The sequence below is a fragment of the Epinephelus fuscoguttatus genome, linkage group LG6, assembly GCF_011397635.1.
Source record: "Epinephelus fuscoguttatus linkage group LG6, E.fuscoguttatus.final_Chr_v1".
Lineage (NCBI taxonomy): Eukaryota > Metazoa > Chordata > Actinopteri > Perciformes > Serranidae > Epinephelus > Epinephelus fuscoguttatus.
The window spans coordinates 38,973,312-39,000,225 of record NC_064757.1 but is presented as its reverse complement, the minus strand read 5'-3'; the positions used below and the strand labels follow the sequence as shown (position 1 = coordinate 39,000,225).

The window sequence follows — 26,914 nt, the reverse complement described above, 5'->3', positions numbered from 1 at the left end:
CAAATGTGCTCCATTAATCATTTAGAGATCGGAAAATATAGAAAAATGCCCATTATATGCCATTGTTAATTTCTCAGGTGGGGACCAGTGAAGGATTATCTCATCTAATTATTTCTCAAACCCACTGTGGCATCTTCAAATCAGTCAAAACCATAAGATATTCAGTTTACTCTCATTTCTACACCATGATAGGGCAAAGAAAAGCAGCATATCCTCACATTGGAGAAGCTGGAACTGGAGACAGTTTGGTATGACTAAACACTTTAAATTGATGTTGTACAGACTTGGAACACAGTTTTGGTTTATGGTATGTTATCAGTGTGTGCAGCTGACTGAACAGACAATATCTAAAAACCTGCAGTACACCTGCATGGATTACATGTCTGACAAGGGGAACATCGAACAGGGATGGTGTTGTTTATCTTTAGTTGCTGCAGTACCTTGAGGTCAAAGTGAGCGATTTGTTTGGCGTGCAGGTAGAAGACTCCGTCCAGGATCTGCTTGAGGAACTGGGTGGCCTCCTCCTCGCTCAGCGACTCCTTCTCTGCCAGGAAATCGAAGAGCTCACCGCCGGCCACGCTGGACGAGGAGAGACAGAGACAGAGAGAGAGGGAGGGAGAGAATTAAAATGTGAGATCCCTCAGATGAGAGCCAGTCACAAATCCCTGCTTATCAGAGCTGAGCTGATGTAATCTAATCATCCTGGTGCATTAGAGCCCGACCAATTTACACATCCCAACAACGTTTTAACCAGCGCTGCTCTCGGTGAACTTCTATAATGAAAACCCTTCATTAAAGTCAACAAACTGGAGGATATGGGAAAAACGAATATGCCCAAATGTTTGAGCTTAGTTTGTTTCATTGGAATATTTAAAGCTTTTCTCGAATTTTGCACCATTATTTCATTTTAAAATAAGTAAGGATCTTGGAGGAATAATAATCAGGGTATGAAGAACATTAGCAGGAAGCAATAAATAAGCTCAAATGTGATCATTCACTGAATCATGAAAACATTTAGCAAATTAAAATCAACACCATTTGCCTGAGTGAACATAATTACAGCACAAAAACAGTGAAATATTGGGACTAAATCCCATCTGATCCATGAAGTTTAATGAAAAATACTGACCTATTTCTGGCTAGTTTGGGGGCATGAACATTTTATCATACAAAACTGACTAATATTAATACAGTTTTTGGTGTCTTTGCTATTTAATCTTGTCAGAATCTAATACTGTTTCTTATAAAATCCCCTTTTAAAGCCTGTTAATATCAGTATCAGCACTCACTACTACCAAGATCTTACCTTACATTTTATCTATAGAAACCTAGATCATTTAATGAACTAGCACTTAAAGGTAGAGAAGAAAAAGTAGAGATAAGGAAATGAAGCAAGCAGAGGATTTATCACGGTCACAGCATGAGTGAAAGCCTGCCACGAGGGGAAGTGTGACGATAAAGAGAGGAGAGAGGAAGAGTGCAGATAACTGTAATTACAGCCATGTTTATCCAGTCGTTGAGCGTTCACTTACAATACACACACTGTACAAACACGTGCTTGTCTTGCCATATAAATAAATAAGAAATTTAAGTCACACTTTAATTACTTTCATTTTAGTAGCCAATTCTCCATGTTCAAAGTTACATCTATTCAATTATCATTTTATCGTCTTATATCATATGAAATGTAACTTTATTTTACAAAAATTACCACCAAACAACGCCTTATCAAATCCTACAAACACACATGTGCACAAACACACACACTACTCCACCCTTCAGGGAGGAAACACCAGACCAGCTGCACAGCTGGGACCTCCGCCTCCTCCCACCAATCACACACTCTGTATCTCGAATGTTTATTTCATCATCTGCTTCAGCGGTTACCAGGGTGTTCACGCACATTTCAGAGAACATAGAGAACATTTCAGCCCGATCACGTCACCTCTGCCTTATTTCACACGCGGCTGGTCAATGTTTAACGTCAAAGTTGACGACTGTCACTGTTGCGGTTGTATTTACCCAGGGTGCAGCGGGAGGAGGAGAAGATGTGGAGGACAAAGGGACACAACGTGAAGCCAAACATTTTTAGCATCCAATGTGTAACCTGTTGTTTTACCTGCCCAGGGCTGGAAGTGCTAGCATGATGTCATACTACCAGCTTTAAATGCTAATTGTGATGTGTGCAGAACATTTAACTGTCATCATCTAAATAAACAACCACTTCCTCCAGTAGATTACGTGTAGTAGGTTAAAGGAACCCTTCAACCCACAAATGATCATTTGTGTGTCAGTTGCTCTCCCTTTGATATCACTTCAGGAATTCAGGAAGAAAACTCTTGCATGCCTCCACTGTGAATGAACAATCCAAAAACTGATAAAATTCTTGATTACCTAAAGTCATAGGGGTTTGGTTTAACAACAGGTGAACTATATCAGAGCATCCATTGATCCAAGTCTCATTTATCCAGCTGTATACTTCTTCGTACTGACAGTTCTCACAAAGGAAGACAATCATGAGACATTCATGATCTTGTAGTGACTTGACTGAAAGTTGTGACAGGGTCTGACACCACAACTTACAAACTACCAGAGGCTGGAAGAAGTTGTCTTTAGCAGTTTAAGGAATACTTTAGCGCCTGAATGATCATATGTCAGTTACTCACCCTGTGTTACATTGAATTCAGGAAGAAAACCGGTGGATGAAGAATACAAAACCAGAGAAAATTCTTGATGAATATACGTCGTAGGGGTTTACGTTTAAATGCATGTGTTTGGGAAGTATGAAGCAAAACACTGGATAAATGAGACTTGGATTACACTGCACGAGTTGTGTCAGAGTTCGTAAACAAATGTTTCGACATAATTTTGATGTTAAACGTTAAATGCGAACCCATAAGGCTTCAATACACTGAGACTTTTCTCCATTTTTGGATTCTTCGTCCACTGGAGGCATGCAAAAACAGTTTCTTCCTGAATTCAACACAACACAGGATGAGTAATCGACATACAGATGATCATTTGGGTGTTAGTGTATCCCTTTAACCACTGAAGACAAATTCTCCCAGCCTTTGGCAAGTTGTGGTGTCAGACCCTGTCACAACTCTCAGTCAAGTCCATAACAAGATTGTCTCAGGCACACACAAAAAAACAAGTTAATGGCTATCCCATCCCATGATTGTCTTCTTTTGTGTGAACTGTCAGAAGTCACAGAGTATTAATGGTATAAGCTTGGCATTAACACTGAGTCATCATCGCCTGCCTGCTCCTGTAACTGAAACAGGATCACTCCCCCAACAAAACATGATCCCCTTTGGTTAGCTGTGGTTTCTTGAGTTTGTATTTGGCCCTTTCAGACCATCTTTGTTTTGCCCCTAGTGTGTGCGGTGTATCACACACCGTTGGCACTAGTAGGCCCTGTAGGAAAAGCTCCCTTCATTTAAACGTTTCAATACATAGGGTTGTCCTGGCTCTAAAAACCATAAAGTACTGCAAAGAATAAATTGAAATAAAATAAAATAAAACAAAATAAAATAAAATAAAAATACTTAATTAATTAAATACAATAAAATAAAAAACAAAATTAATTAATTAATTAAATACAATTAAATACAACAAAATAAAATATAAATAAATTAAATCAAATGAAATTTAAAAAAAAAATGAAAAAGAGCAAGTACCCATATCAGGTCAAAGAACTTGTGACATGTGGGTCAAGGATGTGATATGTAAATTTTCTGTCCCTTACTTTTGGCAAAAGCTATAAAAATACATTCGTCAAACCTACTGTGTGATGTCTGGGCATTTAATAAGTCTACAAGCTACACCTCCTGGGTTATATTTTATCTTCTACCCGTGCCCCCGTCCATAGCACGTCTACACAAACGCAGCCTGACTGACATAACAATGAGAAACAACTCGTCATATGAGCTCCTCAGGGAGCAAATCCTATCAAATGGTTGTCAGTGGCTCAGAGTGCATCTTTCTGGGAGTGTTTGACATGAATAAGTTTGGGGATCCATGGGCTAAATCACCGTGACAGGTCAGGAAAACAAACTGCAGCGTCTCCACAGACAGCAGACCACAAGATATGTTATAAGATTATAGATCATTTAACATTTTTCAAATGCTGAAGCTTCCTTTGAACCAGTGTGACCAACTCTTTCCCCAATGACAGTAGCTAGCAGTAGCTCCAAGAGTTGCTAAAATGTGCCAGATGACACTATAAAAAAAGTCGTAGCACATTCATCTTGGATAATGGAAGCATTTTACAACTTTGCAGATAAATATCCTCAACAAAACATTTGAATGCAATAGGAGCGTTCTCTCTTCCAACCCAGAGAGTAAGCACGTCAATGTAACGAACCAAACTTGCACTGTGCGGTGAGCGGCGTCTCCTCCTGCCTGGCCCACACCCACTGACTAACTGCACGGTGGTGTTGCCAAAAATATCGTGATCTCGATACATATTGATTCTGAAAATTTGAAGCAGTTTAAAATGCTCTTTTTCGTATTGTACATGTTTACTACAGTCCTGCTACAACCAAGAAAAGTTGTTGTTCTCATGGTTTAGCCTTTAAAAATTGTATATCCATCAATGCCAATTTTCCACCTTGGTGTTAAAATGATATCGAATACAATTATTTTCAAGAGATAGACTGCGCTGTTAGCAGAGGAGCCATGGATGGCAATTACTCTGAGCATCATGCATGGGAATGAACAATGTTGGAACCAAAATGTAGTTGTGTTTGTCTATTCTATCCTTATCTTAACAAGGTAAATATAAATATACACATGCAGATATCAAACTGAACACAGGGTGGAGCATTCATGTGTGAAGTGTATATAGATGAGCTCCAGGTAATGGGAATCAGATGTGTGGAACAGGAAGCAAACAGTTTTTGATGGTGTTACAGAAGCATGTCAATAAGCATGGAAAACTTAATTTGCTGAATGTAATAATGTTTTACTTCTAACCCAGAACATGTGACCAGAACACGTTCACCCGTTCACCCCTCAGTGGCTTGTTTAGACACTTGTGGAGGTGTGTCACTTTCAAAATGGCTTCTCATTGTAATCCATTACTGTCACCCAACTGTGCTCACTACCAAGCATATAAAATGTTTCCTTGACTCCTGTCCACCCTTTTGCACCCTGACAAAGAACTTAAACAAGGTTTATGCTACTGCGTACCTACGACGCAGAGGGCTTTGCGGAGGCGTTGCGTCCCTCTGCCACTGATGCAGAGACACGACGTGCACCTCCAAAAATTTTAACCACGCGTCGAGGCAACGCAGACCACAAGAGCTATGATTGGTCCTTCAAACTACATCATTTCCGGCATTTTGCAATGTTTCACTTCCTGCTGCAGCGTCACATATTCGCCTGTAGTCTGTCTCAAGCCATTCAGCGCAGTCGCCTCTCTCTTTGTCATCACCGTAACATTTGTAATAAGAGCATTTGTTGTTCAATGTCGATCATTTCAAGCTCCAGCAACAGTCTTTCTCTCTCGGTCGCCATCTTCACTGTGACTAGAGCAAAGCCGGAAGATAAACAATGAACGAGCAATGACCATAGACGTCACAGAGTCTAGGTAGGTATATAACCAACAGGATGCAGTACTATGATAGGCACACAGCAAATGCAACACAAGACAGACTTGTGCTACACTTTAACAAACCATGCTACAACCCTATTTCCCGTGTTGCAAAAAAATACCTTAGTAACACAAAACCCTTTATTGAAAAACTTGACACAATTGAATAATGCAGCGTCGAAGTGAGCAATACCATCAGGGAGAGCAAAGCTTGAAATGTGTGGGATACAGTGTGTGCTGTGGAGGTGTTATGTGGACGAAGCCAAACAACAGACAGGATGGATGCCAGCTGGAAGAGAGTGAGGGAGAGCTAATGGGCCAGTCTTATACAGGCGTTAGGGTCCATGCAGATCAGGAAGACACATCACTGACAAGTCGACAAAAAGAGACGTTCGCGTCTGGCTACCTCATAAAACAGCTGTGATAACTGGGACCACCCCACCTAGAGATCCCCAGCTGATGTTGCCCAACCAGTCATGAGCTGTTTCTACAATCTTTACGACCTCTGATGATGTCTAAGAACTGTAATTCTGGACAAATCTGACACAAGATCCTAAATGATTAAATAGTTTACAGAATACAACACAAAGCAGTCCGTTACTCAGTGAAATTAAATTTTGCTGATTCCCGTAAACCTTTACTCAGGGAGAAGTGGCTGCTCTTTACAACAGCTATTGGTTATAATGACTTGCTTTAAAAAAAGGGACCTCGGCAGTAATTGGAATTTTCTCAGCCACATTTGTAGGACATTATATGGACATGGGACCAGTTCTTTGAAACTTAGCCTAATCAGAAGCAAGGAGCCTTTTAATGGCTTCAATTCAGGACAAATGTGACATGAAAATATTGACGCAAGGTCATAAATGATCAACTAACTTAGGGAATAGAATACAAAGTGTTTCGTTGCTCAGTGAAATTTGTCTTGTTCCTGTTAACCTTTAAAGAGAAGAGAAGTGGCTCAGCACAGTTGCTCTTTACAGCAGCTATTGGTTATCATGAGTTGCTTTAAAAGGAGAGCATAGCAGTAATTGATGGATCTTTCGTAGTAGGTTAAATGACACAGTTTCAGCAGTGGCGCTATCAGACACTGAAAACTGTCCGCTCTTAAGCAGGTATCTTAAACTGGATTCATTTACGTACACCACACGTCACAGCTATTTGGATTTCTGTGGTATTCATGGGTAATACCATGAATTAATTTATGATAATTAATGGAGGTGACACTGTAGGTTAGTGTCACCTGCTCTTACAGGGTACCCATTATGCTCTTTCTCAGGTTCATATTTGTTTGTAGGTTTCTACTAGAACATTTTTACATTTTTTTAATAGTCGAAAAACACTTTATTTATTTTTATACACTCTGTTTTAGCACCTGGCTCTTAAAGCCCCCCTACCCCCCCTCCCAAAAAAAGCCCAGTCTGCTCTAAACATTTCTAGGTCTTCTGCAACACCGTTCTGAGGGTCTCTGCACCATCATCGCAGCTGGGAAAATTATTTAGTGGAGTAAAGTGGCTCTTCATACTGTGAAAAATCTCCAATGAAAGCTTTTAAAGCCAAAATCATCAAACCATGTTCCCAGCAGGAATATGGTTTGAATTCAGGGAGAAATTAACAACAACAGCAGCTGAGATTTCATGTTACCCTGACGTTAGCCTGTAGCTAGATGTAGCAGTGTATGTACTGTATAAAAAACACTTGCAGTAAGGGCCCCGACACACCAGGCTGACGGTCAATGTCGGGCTGCCGGTGAGCATCTGTCGCCCTAGTTTGGGTGGTGTAACACGCACCGTTGGCACCGGTTGGCCCTTGTTGGCTTTTTGTAGCCAATTCAGCATGTTGAATTGGTGTCTGACTGGCAGTTTAGCTCAGTGCGCGAGAAGATGAACAGAAGTAAGGAAAGCAAACAAACGTATCAAAACAAATTTGATATTAGGTAAGATTATTTTCTAGCTATTGAGCGCTTTGGCAGATTGTCATTGTTTGCGTTCCTGTTCACTAGTGCATCGTAAACATTGGGTTGAGTTGTTAAAGTGTTAACTGGCTCACTAGCATCTTGAATCCGTCCTGTCAATCTTTCGATTTTACTTCGATTCATTCAGACTATCGCTGCCTGCTGGTATGGAGAGTTATTTCTACCCTCGTCGGCTGTACGCTCTGTGATGTGTTTGCTAGCAACAAGCAACGCGAGACTACGCAACAGTCAGCCTTTGCTTACACTAGTTCTCTAATGTCGGTTTGGTCGTGCCTGAAGAAGATGACCATATAAAGAAATCAGTCACAATTTGATTTCATCTTGTAGCAAAAGTTGTGCAAATCACATCAGCTCAAAAGCCTTTTGTGGGAAAGTGGTTCCAACTATGGACGGGGTCGTAATTATTCGGACAGGGCATTGTAAATAACCTCAGACATTACTATGCAACTGAATAGCATATTTCCATCCACAAATGTATTCAGACAGCTGATAACAGAGGTGATATTAAATGGAAATGGGACCAGTTTTTATATTTTTACTATTTGAAAATGAGATTTAAAACCACATAAAGTTGTGCATTGGTCTAATCAGGAGCAGGGAGAGTTCATGTAGACGTCTTCTGGAACAAGAGCACTTGTTTAATGTTTTGGGAAAGAGGAAACTATAGACATTCAAAAATGTCTATAAATGTCTGAGAGAAAGAAAACAACTTGGTGTTGATGTTTGTTTATAAAGAACCTGGTTATTCTGACTTTAAATGTAAATTCTGTGTTGTCTAAAACATAATTAAAACAGCTCAATAATAATAAATATGATTGTTTCTGTACTGCTGTGCAAACCTTATGGCATTAATCGAAGGTTGTTACGCGTTCATTTTTATTCTGATTTTGAAAATCACCCTCTGAAGCATTTAATCAAGCCTCACAAACATGGAGATGTTGCCGTGGTGACCTGCGCTACCACTTTATTGAGTTGGAAATGAGCCATGGACTTATTATTCATACACGCGCTGTGCTGTAGGCCCGGACTGGTTTTATGCTGGTGATTCCTTCCTTGTTATTCAATCGCAAGCGATCACTGGTCAAGAATGTTGTCCGGCAGCTGCAGTCCTTAACTTTACACTCATTACTGCTGGCTGTAAGGTGACCTACTAATTTGAGGTGTACCCTGATCTGCTTTCATGCCTATTTCTTCTGAGTAAGCGTGTCAGCGAGGTGATTGTAGTGTAAACGTGAATGATGTTACAGTGTTTGGAGTTCCACCTAACCTGGTAAAACTGGTCCAGCTGGTGCTTTGTGAGCTTTGTGCCACACGACACCACAGACAGGTTACAGCTACAGGCAGTTTATAAACAACCTACTCTGAATACTGGTTACTATGAGGGCATTAATAACCATCTGACATTAATTTTAGTTTTGAAAAACAACTCAAAAACAAGACACAGCAAAATTAGTGCGTATATGCATTTATTTAAATGTGGGAAAGCCTAGTCATAATAGGCAATAGACTGCGTTTCCATTGCCAGTAGATGAGTACACCAATTTAACTGGTGTGTCATGTTTGGTGTTTGACGAGCTAAAAAGTCAAAGCAGCATGGAGGCCAGTGAAAATGTTACAGTGGTCTCTTTTACTTTCTCAATCTCTCTTTCAAATAGGGTGCTGACGAATTTGAAACAATATGGAAGCTTTGCTGGGGCGGAGGCGGACAGATTTTGTGGGCTATGCGGGCTATGATCACTTTGAAATTTCATACTTTGAAGACCACAATAATTAAAAATGTCTAGATTATATCATTGATTCTGGTAACATTTCATAAAGCCTGTCTTGAATCAGGCAAAATGATGGCAACACGTCTTGTTTTGTCAAAATGTGGTCAATGTTTTCAAATCCTTTGAAGCAAGTCATGGATTTTTCCCCCCCATCACATTCTAGGACTCTTACCTCACCATTTTGTAAAGGTTTCAATGTAATCATTTAAAAACAAAAATCTCAATTTGCCCAGTTGTGACGCGCACAGAGGAATAAAAGACGAGGCCACTCACAGCTCCAGGATCAGGATGACCTCCGCCTTGTTTTCAAAGACCTCATGAAGCGTGATGATGTTGGGGTGCTGGATCTCCTTCAGGATGTTCACCTCGCGCTCGATGTCATCCCTCGTCACCCCCCGTCGGCTCGACTTGCTGCGCCGTTTCTTGATGGATTTGGCAGCGTACTCCACACCCGTGATCCTGTGCCGACATCTTCTGACCACGGCAAACTGGCCGCTAGCGAGGGGAGGAGAGGAAGAGATTGTCAAAAGGTGTCATCCAGCCTTGAAACATTAATATGAGTACCTCTAAAGCTCAGTCATGAACACCATTACATTTGTTTGACCCATACAGCAGAGATGCTGGTACGCAGATTTTGTTTTTGTCAGAGCCAGGCTCGCAGTTTCTTGTCTTTATGCTAAGCTAAGCTAACTGGCTGCTGGCTACAGATGCACATTTACCTTATAGATATAAGAGTGGCCCATTATCTCATCAAACTCTCAGCAAGAAAGCAAACAAGTGTATTTTTTAAGATGTCTAGCTCATCATCATCATAAACAAATAAGACCAGTACCAATATGAAAATAACGATGCAATATATATAGAAACCAGAATCTGATGACAAATATTAAGAGGACAGCAGACGATACAACTGACAACATGAACAATAAACAAAAGACAGATGTGTATTGGAAACAGATCACAGTGAACTAATCAATCAGCTACAAGGACACTCTAATGCTCAAGTGTTAAATTCCCTCAGGGTTCATCATTGTTCGCGAATACACAGACAGAAAATGACTTCAGGCTGTAGCTGTATCAGTTTCAATGTGGTAAACACAGACGTCTGAGCCAAAAGGAGTGGGCGGGATAATCAGGCATTAAAACGGTTGATCAGAAACAGCTTTAATTATTAACTGGCTGATGCATCATGGCCGAATCAGCCTTGAAGCAGAAATAGCAATGAAAACTGAATACAGACACAAGTGTCAGATCCAAATCAGGGGGACGCCAGGTCAACCTGTGGAGGTGTTTCAGAGACTTACTGCGATATTAAAACCCCCAATATGAAACAACGATTAAAATGGATTATATTTATGTATATTTTCCTCTTTTTATCCCCGAATCTGTCTCTAATTACAGACGGAGCACCGAGCCAAGCAAGCCTCACTGTCTGCAGTAGAAAGTGAGGGTATTCCTGCATCCCTGTATGTTACAAAAACACACCTGCCTCCACCCACAGCAACCCCTCATCATCAGTTTGACAACACTGTGTAAATTATATCCAGGCAGCGCAGCCCTCACTGTCAGCAGCACGCTGATAAGAATCACAGCTCAGCACAACATCAACACAGCTGACAAACATCCAAGCAGTAACCCTACACCCCACACGCTCAACTGTTTAGAAAGCAAAAACCTTTCCTGCTTATATGAAATTCAATATTTACTACAGTTCAGTTGCATAAAAGCATGTTAGTCTGAGAATATTACACTTTTGTACAGTAAGAAATAAACCTAGATATAAAGAGGTTACATATTAAGTTTTCAGATAGCCTAGATTTTGGCAGGACTGAGCACTTATGGTTATGTTTATGTGATATACTGGCAGCAGAAGCACCTGCATGTCCAATATAATTTAAAAACTTACTTGAAAGTGTGTTTGATTTCTATGATGTTAACAAAATCAAACTTTAACAGACTTTCTGTGTAAACTCTTTGCAAATTCTTTGGACTTGAAATGAGGAGCTGAAGCAATTAAAGTTGTTTGCTCAATCAGGAGATCAACAGAAATATCATCTTCAACAATTCTGATCATTTTGAGACATTTTTAAACTAAAATTTCAGTGGTTCCAGCTCAGAAATTTTAATTTCCTGTTTTTTCTTCATCTTCTCTGATATTTAACAGCGTTAAAAAATGTGGCTTTTAGACTGTCGGTGGAAAAAACAAGCAATTATGAAGATGTTATCTTGGCCTTTTGGAAACTGAGGGGGGCATTTTTCATTTCTGACATTTTTTAGACTCATCAAGCGGTAATATGACAAAAATGTTCCCCTCTGGAATATAAACAGCCGTAGCAACAAATGCATGTCTTTGTCTAATTTTGAACAAAATTATCAATTATCCCAGAGAGAAATATTTCATCATTCAATTTAGGGTCCTTCCATATACTACAGTGTTAACAGGCTGCAGCATACATGCTCATAGTAAAGTGGATATTAAAAAAAAAAATCTGTGTTTCAGCCTGAAGTGCACACATAAGCACTTTCACTGTCAAAGCAATCCAAGTGTGGCGAGCCTGTGTGACATTTTAGCGTGACAAATTACTCGATGTATGAACAACACAGGAGCTGTTATGGAAATTCCACCATCATGTTGCCATGCAGCATTGTTATTGAACGCTGCTATCTGACTGGATAACGCTGACTCCACTGTCACTCGACCGACAGCGCCAGAAAAACCACTCGGGGATGCAAGGACACTTGGCTGTGGGCTGTTGACGCCTCCGCCGATTGTGCCTCCTCACGGCCCTGGCAATCATGAGGCACTAAGTGTACCGAACACCCACAGAGGGAGGAAGAGAACAACGGAGTAGGGGGTGAGAGAAAAAGGAGTGAGAGAAAACGAGAGAGAGCCACATTCTGTCTCATCTCAGCCAGATTTTCACGCAGATTTACAGCTTCATGGCAAGAGCTTCCTCTGCCTTGGCAAAAAAAAAAATGGCCACAACAAAGAGAGATCCCTACGCTGTCATCTGACTCCTACAGTCCTGCCAAGACTAGAGTGCACAGTTGTCAGGAAGCAGTTTAGTAATTTAGCTATATGTTCCCACTCTAATCTTCTCTCTACAATGTGTCTCCCAACACTTGATGAGTAAACGCATGATCCAGACTACAACCCTGCCAGCTGTAGAGGAGCCTTATGGGGAAAAAAAAAAAAAAGGCCTCAGGGAGTATCTGTGACAAAAACGTCACCTTACTCTGACCCGTGACTATAATGTGTCCCATGGGCTGATCAGTGGTGTCTGAGGCCACGTCCACATTCATGAGGCTGAATCTGAAACTTCTACGTCCACACTACAGTTTCAGGTGATTGTGGAAGTTTCACCAGGCTAGGGCTGCAACAATTAGGCGATTAATCTTTTCAAGTCATTTCTCAGGCAATTATTTAACAGTTACAACTTCTTACATGTGAGGTTTTGTGACCTTACTTTGTCTATGTGATCACTGATTGAATATCTTGGTCATTTGGACAAAAAATCTGAAGCATTTACAGACTAAATGATTAATCAAGAAATTATCTGCAGATGAATCGATAATGTATCAACCGTCACCTGCAGCCCTAGAACAGCTAAAACATGTGCGAATCTCTCCTTCCTGCTCTTTGGTTCTGTTCAACAAGCATGGCCCATGAGTTATTCCACTCACTCTAAGTGCCCTCAAAGTGGCACAGTGAAATGCATTTGCACATCCCTGCAAAGCAATTGGTGGTGGAAGGTTGGTGATGCAGTGACTACTTGTGGGTTGTGCAGTGGCTGCTACTGATTGCAGCTTTTTTTGTTTGCAGCAAAAATGGATATTAACAGGGAGGTTCTAATGACGGTGCTTCTCATTCAGCAGAGCAGGGTTAATTGGCAACTATTCAAACAGTTGTTAAAGTCATTTTAATGCAAAAATGCTAAATATACCTCTATGACAGCTTCTAAAATGCGAGGATTTGCTGCTGTTCTCTGTCATGCATCTTGTTATCTTTTGGAATGTTGTTCAGACTACACAAGCAATTAATAAAACACTTTGTCTTCTGGGAAATTCAACGTTTTTGGACATTTTATAGACTAAAGCATAAGCAATTTATCAAGAAAACAACCTACAGAATAATCAACAATGAAAATAAGGCAATTCACAGGTATTTCTAAACTCCTCAACAAATCCCAGGTCTATACTTGTGGAGTTGTCTGATACTAAGGCCACAAAAAGCCCCTGGTGGTCGAAGGTATCGACAAATCCACAGTACCAGAAGTAATTCGTCACCACTGCGGTTGCATCTTCCTATGATACATACCACTGAATGCATGCTGTCCAAGTGTACAATTTCCTACTCTTACCTTTACCTCGTATATAACATTACTTGTGACAACATTGGGAAGAGCCTGTCCAGTTCTGAGCTGCTTTAACAGCAATGGCAAATGTATAAACTGCTTAGCTAACGCAGCTAACGTTAACGGGTGGTGGACCAACAGAATAAATTTACTCAATCAACCAACTGTGGGGTGTCGTGACAGCAGCTGTTGAGAACTTTAACAAAACATGTAGATGTCCTCAAAAAAGTCCACTTAAATCAATTTTAAATACACAGGTATTTGTTTAAGACCTACACCATCCATTTATGTAAGTTACTACGAGCCACCACGAACGCATTTGGTAAAACTCAACAGTATACATGGTAGCTAAATGGTAACACCGGTAGCCCTATGTTTTGTAAGAGTGCTTTTTTTTTAACTATGGAAATCTTAACTGTTATTTCATGTCTATATTTCATGTCAAAATTTGTCATCAATTAGCTAAGGTCATTTAGAAAATCGACAAACTTTGCTGCTGTCACTGTTGGCAGGCAGCAGCAAACACTGCGACTTCCCACCACAGTAATGGCGCTGCTGGAGGATGGCACAATACACAAAACCGGATTGGTGTCCAGACAGTCATATTTTGCATCTACATTACTATGAGAGAACAGTGTTTGCTTCTACTTTGACCGCAGCAGATTAGTGCGGATGGCAGGAAAAAACTGAGGACAGAAAGGATTAACACCCTGCAAAAAATCATACAACCAGACATCACTTTCCAATAATTCTGACTTGATAAAATGAATGCTTTGCATAGTCTGGATATACTTTACAATCATATTACAATCAGCGACATTAAACTGACATATCTTGATTCTTGAAGGGAAGTAATCTGATTCTGATGGTTAGAAAATTGCTTGCTGACAAACTGAGCTACCGCACTGCTAAAGGGAATGATGTCTCTTTAAGGAAGTGACTTCTCCTGTGACTGAGCCAGAGACACGAAGCAGACAATGTGAAGAGGAAGAGAGAGCTCAGGATGAGGGCTTTCTCATGCTAATGACACTTCCACCCCCCCTTCAGTCTGGTTTCAACCTATTATGGTCCCCACCTGTCAGTCAGGCCTCCTTCATGTAGATAGAAGGGACAGAAAACATCAGGATTTGATCTGTTTCCTCCAGAAGCATTGACAAAAGAGAGTAGAGGGCTGTTGTTCACACTGTGTAATATTATACATGTATTCAAATGACTCAACACCTGTTACACACATGCCTGGTTGGATGAAGCCACAATAAGGCAATGAGTGAACTCTGCATGTGATCATACCTCAAAGAATAATCACTTTAGCTACAAATGTGCAGCTGCAAAGGTCAAATTTAGACATCAAATGTAATGTAAATGCTTTTGGCTAATGTTTGACCCATTTTCTACACAAGCAGACATGCAGGTGATTAGAAAATTCAACAGATGAGCATGTAGCTTCATGTGCTAACCACTGAAACTGGAAAAGTAGGAAAGACAAAAATCTTCCGGCATCTAACAAACCAAAAAGGCCAACAGCAACAAACCACAACCTCAACAAAAAGCCAGCCGTTTGCTCAGAACGTCCCTCAACTCATTCCTGTACTTTCAAACTTTCCACTGCTTTAAGTTCATGCAGAGGAAAAGAGTAATCTGTGAAGCCGTGGGACTTGGTGTGAAAATACTGTTGAGGATGAGAAAGGAAAACACAACTGATTTCCTGTTCTTGATTATACACCATCTGTGCAGTTTTGAAGACATCCTGTGACACTTGAGATGTTTTTTTCCCACATTTACTTCTCCAATCGGTGCCGCAGTCTTGAATCCTTTTAATGGTTTTATTCACACTGTTGATCCATTTGAGCAACACAAAACATTATGTACTAAGATGAGCCTGGACTGAAAGGATCTTGAAGAATGGCAAAAAGCAATCTTGTGTGAGAAGCCTGTTGGACTATTCGCCACTCTGCACTTAAAATGAACCATTGCAGACACTTGAAAATATTCTGTTTGATATTTTGTAAGTGCTCTTATGCTGCCTGACAATAAACATGCAAGTGAAGCCTTGTGGGCTTTCAAATTCAAGCCAATTCAATCGAATTCACACAATACACTGAAAAGTTCACGGTTCAGTGCAACTACCAGTTAAGAGTAAATATGCATGACTGCAAAGGTACACTAATTTTTTTACATCGACTATCATGTTAAAGGACCTGTTGGGTGTCAGGTTGAGCAACGGCTGCAGTGAAGCATAACAGTGACTGTGGAAGATGAAAAAAGTAGTGTATAAGAGGCATTATAATTACTTCACCTTGTTGTCAGTTTTCCCAGGCTGGAAGGGGACTTTTTAATGGCAAGCCTGATAACAGGATAATGAATGTGTGATGAGGTTTTGCCAATGCGTAACAGCACTAATACACAGGTGTTTATGAAGCACTTTCTTGTCTTTACTGCGCTACACAGTAAGGCAGCTGGGGAAATTCAAATCAAGTTAGGCTGTAATAAGTGAAACAAGGCTTGAAAATTGAATAATGGCAAAATCTTAGTGCATGAATGCATCAAAAAGTGTATTTCTGCAAATAGCTGTTTTAAATATGCAGATAACTTGTTGAAAATCTCAATAAAAATAGAAGTGAATTAGAATAAGTCCACATGTGATGATTGAGAAGAAATATGAAAAGGTTACAACAAAATCCTCTGTCAAATACGACCATATAAACTCGAGCCCCACTCCCATGGAGTACAACAGCAAAAGGGCGGCCATCCATCCATCCATTTTCATCCACTGGCCAAGCAAAGCACCCCAGACGCCCCTCTCCCCAGCAGCTCTTTCCAGCTCCTTCTGGAGGACTCCAAGGCGTTCCCAGGCCAGATGACATATGTAATCCCTCCAGCGTGTTCTGGGTCTGCCCCAGGGCCTCCTACCAGTGGGACGTGCCCAAAATACCTCCAGCAGGAGGCCTCCAGGAGATCAGATGCCTGAACCACCTCAACTGACCCCTTTCGATGTGAAGAAGCAGCAGCTCTACTCCGAGCTCCCTCCACATGTCCAAGCTCCTCACCCTATCTCTAAGGCTGAGCCCAGACACCCCACGGAGGAAACTCATTTTGGCCGCTCGTATCCGCGATCTCATTCTTTCGGTCACTATCCAGAGCTAATGACCATAGGTGAGGGTTGGGACATAGATGGACCAGTAATAAATATACCATATACCATACCATTAAAGAAATACTTCACCCTAAAAATGACCATTTGTTTATCAATTACTCATCCCATGTTACATTTAATTCATGAAGACAAACAAAAAATCAAAAGCAGAAACAAAACTACATCAAAATATCAGTTTACAAACTCTCAAGCAACTCGTGCAGCATTATCCATGTCTTATTCATCCACTGGTATGCTCAGTACTTACACAACATGTGCATTTTCACTAAAATCTTAGTACTGAAAACCAAACTGAAAGCAAAACTTATCTATGCTCTCTTCAAGGCCAGACTCCATTAACAAAAACAAAGATTTTACCTCGCTGAGCTGCTGGTCTAAAACTGCCTCAATCAGTTAGTTTGTTTGTGTAATTGTGTGACTTTGTGTTGCTGTGTGACTTTGATGAATCCGAACTAACCCTTTTAAACACCAAACAAACTGCAGATAGAGGTAGCAGTAGAACTGCAGCTCCCGTGTTCAGCAAAGTAAAACTACAGTTTTTGTCAGTGGAGTCTGGCTTTCAGAGGGCTTGTGAGTTGTGTGAGTGTTCTCCCTTTTTGGATTCTTCAACAAAACCCAGGGTGAGTACGTGAAAAAGGGTCATTTGGGGATTATGTATTCCTAGAAATTGCTCCATATCATGAAACATTTCCAGTCGCCCATTTAAGCACAAAGACTGTGCTCACAGTAACCATAACACAGCTAAACAGTGCACCAGGAAAACATGTTTCGAGTGATAGCATGTAGCCTGTGGGAATCAAAATCCACACTTCTGTTATTTCCAAAGTTCTCCCACTGTACGCACATAAAGAGAGGGGAAAGTGAGCCCACCCTTTGTTAACAACACCAGCTGCACACACATACAAACAAGGGGAAAATGGCAGCAGTTCAACTGAGCTCTCTTCCCTCGGTGAGGTAGTGGAGGGAAACCAAAACCCAACGCTGCCTTGAAAATCAAACACCCTTTCCTCGGTAGAGTTTCTCTGTCAGAGAGCTGAGACTTAAAGCTCTTCAAAACCTAGCTAAGAGCTAAGTTAACAGGAGTTAATGCGGTGGATTCCCCCCATATGACAGACCTCTTATGTTTACCTACTAGGAGAGGCTAGCTGGGAAATCCCTCTCATCCTCCAGGGATGTTCAGGGAGAGCTCTGACTTGCACGAATGCTGCAGAGTAAGCGCAAAGATGGGGCAGGACTAATGAGCAGGCAGAGAAGAAAAAGCCTTCCTGGGAATCACTGACAAACAAGAGGCAGGGAGGCTGTTTTTCAAGAGCAGCTCTCCCCCTCAACCCTCTGCAGTGCAAAACCCCAGATAGTCTGCAAGATCAAATTGCTTCGTTCCCTTTGTTGTGCTTAAAGCACAGACAAGGCTTCCTACTTTTGGCCTACTTGATTCTCTAAAGCAACTGGAGGGGCGGGGATGATAGGGAAGGAGGGGAGAGGTTTGTTTGTGTCTATCAGAGCTGCCTGGCTGTGTGACAATGACTAGCAGAGCGTTGCATTACCTAACAACTGCTGGCTGGAGTGTGTTTATCTGTGGAAAGATACAGCGGCGGTTAACAGATTTATTGCTGCATGCTTCTCTTAACCCTTGATACAGCAGGTCTGTGTGACAGAGACACTTCAGTGCTCCACACTCAGCTATATCTAAGGTTTACTATATACAGTCCAGCCTGTTGAACGTGCACACACGGAAGCCCAGTTGCGTATACAAAGTACAAAGTAACTGAGGCTGCTCCTTACAACAGACCTGCTCTCAGTCAATTTACATGCAAACAGCCACACAGAATCCAGGCTAGGAGCATCGGTTCAGCCGGTGCAAACACGGCAAATTAGATTTTGTGTCCGCTGAAGTGTTGCTTCAAAGCTCCAGCTGCACACAGGTGCTGATTATAAAGCACTGAAACTGGAAACACCTTCTTCACGTGGCAAATATCAACTTAATACAAGTTACTATGGACAACAGCAGCTGCTAAACTAATGGAATATAAGGAAATAATGAGTTTAATAATCAACCACTGACAGAAAATTTGCAGCTACAATGATAAAAGATTACTTAGAACATTTTTCAAGCAAGACTCAGTGGAAACAGAGCTTTTATTTATTTTAATTTCACAGGTAAGGAATAACTGTGAAGACAATTAAGACTCCACAAAAATAGCCTTTTAAGTCTTGTGTGTGATTTATCCTGGCTTCATACCAGCAGAGGAAATCGACGCATGTCCCTAGGCTAATTTATACAACGTTAAATGCCATAGGCTTGTGCTAATAACGTTAGCATGTTGTATTTGTTTGGAAAACGTGTTTAGTATAAGACAGTTGTTTAATCTGTGAAGCTTGTGAGTTGTAATAGAGCCAAATTTTGTACCATTACCTTTGTTGAATGTGCTGTTGTCCCTGGCTTCACATGAGTAGAGAGAAGTCCGCTAGCCACTAGGCTAATTTATACAATGTAAAATGCCATAGCCTTGTGCTAAAAACATTAGCATGTTGTATTTGTGGGGAAAATGTGTCCAGATAATGTTTGTCTGTGAATGCTGCAAGATATAGTGAAGCTGATTTGTGTACTTGTGTTTGAAATTGTCTCTATTAAGCCATGTTTAATGTGTGTTTTAATTAACACTTAATACAGCATAGTCTCTGGCTTTAGTTTGATATCTAGTGACAGAAAAATGTACATTTTTGATCTGCCGTTAGCGCAGTTAGCACACATTAACTCGAAGGGGTAACCTTGCTTCTTTATTATGTTTCGTGAACGTCTCTGTCACCATGAAGATCCCACCGAACCCCATTCAGACTCTCCAACTACATACAGAAGGAACAAATAGTCAAATATTTGGATTGAACAGCCAAATCCATTTTCAACTGACATGATTCTCGGGTACAGCCCTATTGTAGTGTAACATTTCAATCCTTATAAAACAAGTTATCTTGACTTTTAAAGTATGACAGCAGATTGTCACTACCAGCTGCTGGTTGACATTAAATGCTTTTGCCTTGATGTTGTGTTAGAAATTAAATATACATCAGGAGTACAGATAGTAGTGTTGACTTGGTACCATAAGATTTGTGAGCAGGATGCCCTTTCATAAAAAGCGACAAATAAGAGTGAGGTGTGATAGCACAGAGTCTTGTGTCCACTCAGTAAGAAGACTGACAGCTGGACACAAGTGAGCTGTCAAATCAGTACAGCTTCACCTCAGACTGTTAGTGAGGAGGTTGCTGCTATGACCGGGAGTCTGGCCTTGTCAAAATGAGGCAGCTCTGGAATGAACAATGTTCAGTGGTAATGAGCAGCAGAAAAGCCTTGTAAACAAAAATCAGGAAAGTGGGAGAGGGCAGGGCAAGGAATAAATTTGATGCTAACAAGCAGCACAAAGTGTGGCCATGCAGTTTGTAAGGTGCAATGGATAAAACAGTCTGGGTAGAACAAGCAGCTGTCGGTGTTCTCCACATTACCATCTCTATATATTCACTGTGTAGAGCCCCATGGGGAATACAGACACACCCAGAAGCAGGTCTTTTACAGTATATAATAACTGCCCATGTATCATTTCAAGATAAGAGCTCATGGGATAGACTTCACCCCTAGAGTACCTACCTACAGGTTATTTGTTTTCCCTTCCCTTAGGATCACATGAGGACATCTCTGTGAAAGCTTATATGGCGACTTAAGGCACAAGACAAAAAGGGTGCACAAACAAAATGAAGCGCCAACATTCACTGCAAAAAAAACAAGTAATTGTGCAGTACTGAAATCAATAGTTAAAAGTTAAGTGTGTAGGATTTAGGGGGGATTTAAGCTGAAACTTCTCCAGGTTAGAATTCCTTCATTGTTCATTATGTTTTTACCATGAACCAAATTATCCACAGAGGTCTCCTCCAAAACAGACAGACCAGGTGATTTAAACTGGTAAAAACACTGAATAAAGCCATTACAAACAGCGTATCTCCAATGCTGTGGCTCACCCTCATGCTCATGGGCACTCAGCTTCTTCTCTGATAACTTAAGATCCAGACATTCAGGAGGTTTTTACTGCACAATTAAAAACAACTCATGACGACCAAAGTGCTATACTAAAGGAATAAAATGCTAAAAACACATACATAACAGGCGACATAACTGTCAGATCACACATTTAGAAACACGACACACACAGGCACATGTCAGGGAAGACCACGTCAGGGGGACTCAAACGCTAATGAATAAGTAGGTTTTGAGCCTGGACTTAAAAGAGTCAATGGAGGAGGCAGATCTGATTGGGAGGGGATGCTGTTCCACAGTTTGGGGGCAGACACAGCAAAGGCACGATCACCCCTGAGCTTGAGTCTGGAGCATGGGACAGGCAGGAGCCCCAGGTCAGCTGACCTGAGGTAGAAAAGGGGGTAAGAAGTAGGGGTCGACAGATGATCAGCCTGGCCGATTATTGGGGCTGATATTAGGAATTTTTAGGGTCATCGGTATCTGTGATTTTTTTTACACCGATATGCCGATATACAGTTTTGTTTTTCTTAGCTGCACTGTTTTGCCCCTGGCGTGGTTCTCACTGCCTGCACATACCACTCTAGGCTCTTAAAAGCAACTCAAGACCTACCTTTATTGTGTAGTGCTTTGTCAGTGTCTATTTTTTTAATTCTGTGTGAACTATGATTTTTACAGCAGACATATATTGGTTGTAAATATTGGCTATCGGTTTCTCTGTTTCATCATAATCGGTATTGGCATCGGCTCTGAAAAAAAACATATCGGTCGAACCATAGTTAGAAGGTCTGAGATGTAGGATGGAGCCAAACCATTAGGGGCTTTAGAGCTACTGGGAGCCAAATTATCCACAGAGGTCTCCTCCTTTCAAAAAAAACAAACCGATCGGTCATTTAAACCACTAAACACTGAATAAAGCAGTTTCACGTTACAAATCAGTGCTCTACCAATGCTGCTGGTTGCAGTTGGGCTTCTAACTATGGTGGCCGATGCGAAAACGGGATTGGCCCCATCGAGAGCCCGTGTTTGATTGATCCACTCTGGGCTACTGTAGAAACACGGCAGTAATTGTGGCCATCTCCACAAATGAGGACCTGCTCCCTATGTAGATATAAACGGCTTATTCTAAGGTAAGGAAAACAAAACAATTCTTATTTTCAGGTGATTATTCACTAAAGAAAACATATTTATAATATTATATTCCAATTCTGCCAATAAATCCTACACACTAAACCTTTAATCACAGATTTAAATCGTTTTAATGCACATGCAGTGTCGAGCATACAGGCGCTTCAAACGGAAGACAGCATCTCATCTTGTTTCATTCATTCATTCAAGTTTTTATTTTCTGAAAAACAGCTTGAGATGAACTTCCCCCTTTAAGCGCTGGTGGATAAGAACTATTTACAGTGGCTTTTCATTTCTTTTATCACTCAAGAATTGAGGAAGCATTTGCTGACTACATCAGGTGACACTGATTATGACACCTCAGGTAGATAATCGCTAATTATACCTCATAGGTTACTGTTTGGTTAGAATCACTCAGCACTCTGTGGCACAACTGCCCAATCTGGGTCTAGACATTATGACATCTTATTTCAACAGACAAGAAACCCAAAATATTGACACCACTTAATGAAAATATTAGTCTTGCAATGGCAAAAAGTCCAGTGATACACAGTTAGTTGTTGATGGCAACCAGACCTATATGCATTCCTGATTTATTTGTGACATGATTTTTTTTAGCTTTACAAGTAGACACAGGGTTGCGTTGAAAAGGCAGCCTCCTCAGTGAGAACGAGGTGATAACAAGCTCAGTCTGAAGCTCAAGTCGTCAACACAGGGTGTCTGGCACAGCTTGGGCTGACAGCAGCTGAAGATGACACACGTACAGCTACTTTTCTCACACACACACACACACACACACACACACACACACACACACACACACACACACACACACACCGCTACCTGCCTGGAAAATCTGTATTCTCCCTGCTGGAGAGTTGATTTCAGCACAGGCTCCAGCTGGCTCTAAGATCTCCCAGATATCTTAATGCATTGAATTTCCCCTCGAGGATTAATAAAGTATATAAAATTAAATTAAATTTAAAAATCTGCATTCCTGAAACTAAAATGCAGGAAATAAACCTCAAGTTTTACCAGTAGAAACATTTTTTCTTCCAGCCAGATGGAGCATGACGAAGCCTATTCTAAGACCAAGCTTACACTTGTCTGGGCAGCATTAGATGTTAATGATTTACTGCAGAATAATTTAATGTGTAAGTAATTCCTTTGGAGACTGAAAAAGGAAGGTACAATACCCTTCTAATCTTTGCCCTCAATCCCACCATGATCCATCTGTACATCACAGCCTCTTAAATACAGCCTACACTCGCGGGAGTATAATGTATGTATGTATGTCATGACATTTTAAATCCATCACCCACACACACACACACACACACACACACACACACCCCAAAAACACATCTTACACAATGTATAAGGACAAAATAAAAGCCCTGCTTGCAACACATTGTCTGCATCGAGCAACATGTTAAACACCTTGCCGTACACGCTGTGTCTGAGAATCTTCAAAGAGATTATTAACCTTGAAACAACCACATCACCATGCAGCTGCTATTTCATTCATTACAGCTGACTCACTGCTGGCTCTAAAGACGGACATTTAGTACATCAACACTACAATGCAGTTGGTTACTGAAGGGATATACGGCAATCATTTCATTAATTTGAATTCCGCATCTCCTCTTAATCTCATGAAAATCAATTGACTGACTGCTGTTAGCTTCAGTAAATCTCTGTCAAATGTAAAAGTCCAGGGCTATGTCACTAAAACAGGTTTTAAAGTCAAGTGTATGATTTAAATCGCAAAAATAAACACAAACAAAAATCACATCATGTTTTGAATACAAATGCGGCACAAGAAAATCACATTTTAATGTACACTGAAGCTAGTAAATTCATGCACCCACTACAGAGCTTATAATTGATTCATTGTATGCAAGTAGCACACCTTATTTTTGTTTAGAGAGCAACACAACAAGCTCAAGGATTCACATGTGACTCCCTTGGTCTGTAACAGCTTGGGTTGCAACCAATGATCATTTTTATTAGTGATCAATTAGATTATTTTGTCTATGTTATGTGATAAAATAGTGAAAAAAGCAGAAGAAAAGATCCTAGCGCCCAGCGTGACATCTTTAGATTGTTTTTTTTTCTCTGAGCAACAGCAAAAAACAAAGATTTCCAATGTACGGTGATGATGTGCAAAGCTCATAAAGTCCTGAAAGGTAAAATCTTTGTATCTTGTGTCGCATATTAAAAAATTTCACCTTTCAGGACTTTTGGGGCTCCTTGATCACGGACAGAATTTTAAAACTTTTCCATGACTTGTGTGGCATCTATGGCTCAGAGTTAGAGCGGGTCATCCACCAATCGAGAGTGGCGGTCTGATCTCCTGCTCCTCTAGTCCGCATCTTGAAGTATCCTTGGGCAAGATACTGAACCCCAAACTGCTCCCGATGGCTGTTCCATCGGTATGTGAGTGCGTGTGAATGGTTACCAAGTAGCAGGTGACGCCATGTGAATGGGTGAATGTGACACGTAGCGTAAGACTATAGAAAGCCACCATACAAGTGCAGTCCATTTATCATTCCCATTAACTGTCCAAGGACACATGATAAAATGGAATGGAAATTAGCAACATATAAAACGATCAGAACTTTACTCAAAATATTAAATATTGTGTGGAAATTAACAGCAACCTTTTCCAGTCTAGTTGGCTATGTTTGTGACATTATGTGGGTCATCCACAGAAGATTACTGTAACAATTCATTTCATTACACAACAACAAAATTCCATGACTTTTCCAAAACTTTCAATGATTTCTACTAATTTGATGGCTGGAAAATGACATTGTGAAATTCCCTGACTGTTCAAGGTTTTCCATGACCGTGGAAACTCTGTTAATATCCAACACAGATAAGAAGCATTCAGCCATTTTCTGACTGAAAGCAAAAAATATTTTCCATTTTTGCTAAATAAATGCCAGAACAATTAAAAAAGCACTTGGCGAAGCATTTTCTGTCCATCGCCAAACTGTTTTAGCAACAATAACAGTCAGCTTAATACTAAATGACTACTTACTAATGCACAATATAGGCTCAGAAGCTTGAAAAAACTATGTCTTAATCACATTAAACGTAGTTATCAGGTCAGCATTCTCCAGGTCCACGTATTTGATTTAGCTCTGAAGGATAAGAAATGCTATCCTTGTGCTATAGTGACCAGCACCACACTGTGTATCACCTCCCTTCCACTACTGTGAGCCAGCTATTGATTGGCTCTGTGTACTACTACTGTGAAATAGGAGAGGGTGGTGAAAAGCTGAAAAGTGTTAAGTACAATGGCAGGCAGGCTAACAGAGCTCCGGGAAGGCACACACCGCACACACAAAGCGTCTCTGTCAAATCTGATACTGATGCACATGGACTGATGGAGGCTGACACACAAAATGGGAACACAATGAGTGTGATCTCACCTACAGTTTGGTTTCCCTCAGTGTGAACCACAGAGGAGGTTTGCTTTTGTGCATTTTTGGTATTTTGTTCATTTTGGTTTATGCTGCCCAGTGACCAGCAAAACAAACTGCAAGTCACATGATATCAAGTCTTATGACATTGTTTGGACGCACAACAGCTTTTTTAAGGCTACTTGAGAGCTGGCACTGGCGTACTGTCACGTTTTTCACACGGTTTGGCAAAAATGGTCCATTTTCACATTTAGCAGTTACAGAGTGACTTGATCATTTATTAGAAGCTGTTTTACTGGCCACATAGTGAATGTTGGTTTCTAGCTTTTCGGAGAAAAGTGTCTCTTTCACCGCTAAATGCTCAAATATGTTCACCAGCTAGTCTCTAACTGTGTCCGTCTGCTGTATGCTGCTTTGCAGGTATAATGCACGGTGGATTTTAGCGCTTCTTCTCTGTAAACAGCTGCCTGCTGAGATCAATAACAACGCTATGAGAGCAATGTGAGTGAACTAAAACAGTAAATTTGTTCGCTGGACAGAAAAGCAATGAGCCGAAACTTACTAAAAAAAACTCTGTAAAGCTGAGGAGAGCTGCAGATTCAGCTGATAATCCTCTGTTGGTTCATGACTATGAGTGAACCCTTTCCAAAGTGTCACATTATTTTCACTTTAATACAAAAATACTGATTACAGCAGCTTTGACCTCTCAAAAAGAGGTTAGAGAATAGGGGTGGGGGAAAAAAATCGAGTTTTAGATAAGTTTAAGTTAAGTTTATTCACTTTATTAATCCCCCTGAGGGGAAATTCAATGTTTTCACTCTTGCTTGTCAATTACACACAGGTCCGAAAGACACACACATGCACAAACAGGACCTATAGATGCACAAAGTGGAGAGATGTCAGAGTGAGGGGGCTGCCCTTTGGTCAGGCGCCCTGAGCGGCTGGGGGGTTCGGTGCCTTGCTCAAGGGCACCTCGGCAGTGCCCAGGAGGTGAACTGGCACCTCTCCAGCCACCAGTCCACGCTCCATATTTTGGTCCGGACGGGGACTCGAACAGGCGACCCTCCGGTTCCCAACCCAAGTCCCTATGGACTGAGCTACTGCTGACTCGATGCATCGAGATTCTGTCCTGAACGATGCGAGGATCGATTTGGAAAACTCATAATCGATTTTAATTTTATTTTTATATTTATTTTTCAAATTATCATAACTCCTCAACCATTCACACTATCAACGTAATTCCAACGGATTCTGAAAGCTGAGAAGCGGATATATGGTACATTACGGTAGTGACGTCATTACCTGTGGAGGAGGGGAGGGAAGTGAGCACAGCAGGATGAGAGTGACAGCTGATGAGGAGAATGCAAGTTGGAGTTATTTAGTGGTGTTAGTGGTGTAGCAGAGTTTTGGTGAGTTTTAGTGGAGTTTGGGTGGTGTTTTCTAAATAATATTATTATATATATTATCATATAATACTATTATTTACAA

General features: G+C 40.8%; 1 protein-coding gene across 2 annotated transcripts in view; it reads right to left on the bottom strand.

The window, feature by feature from the left end:
* The window catches only part of dapk1 (death-associated protein kinase 1), a 126,175-nt gene that overhangs the window by 72,573 nt on the left and 26,688 nt on the right, over positions 1-26,914 (bottom strand). For both annotated transcript variants that reach the window (XM_049578465.1, XM_049578466.1), the window contains exons 3-4: positions 9,611-9,832; positions 441-579 (exon numbers count right to left, since the gene is read on the bottom strand). In XM_049578465.1, coding sequence (XP_049434422.1) covers positions 441-579; positions 9,611-9,832 — 361 coding nt within the window. The remainder of the gene's footprint in view (positions 1-440; positions 580-9,610; positions 9,833-26,914) is intronic.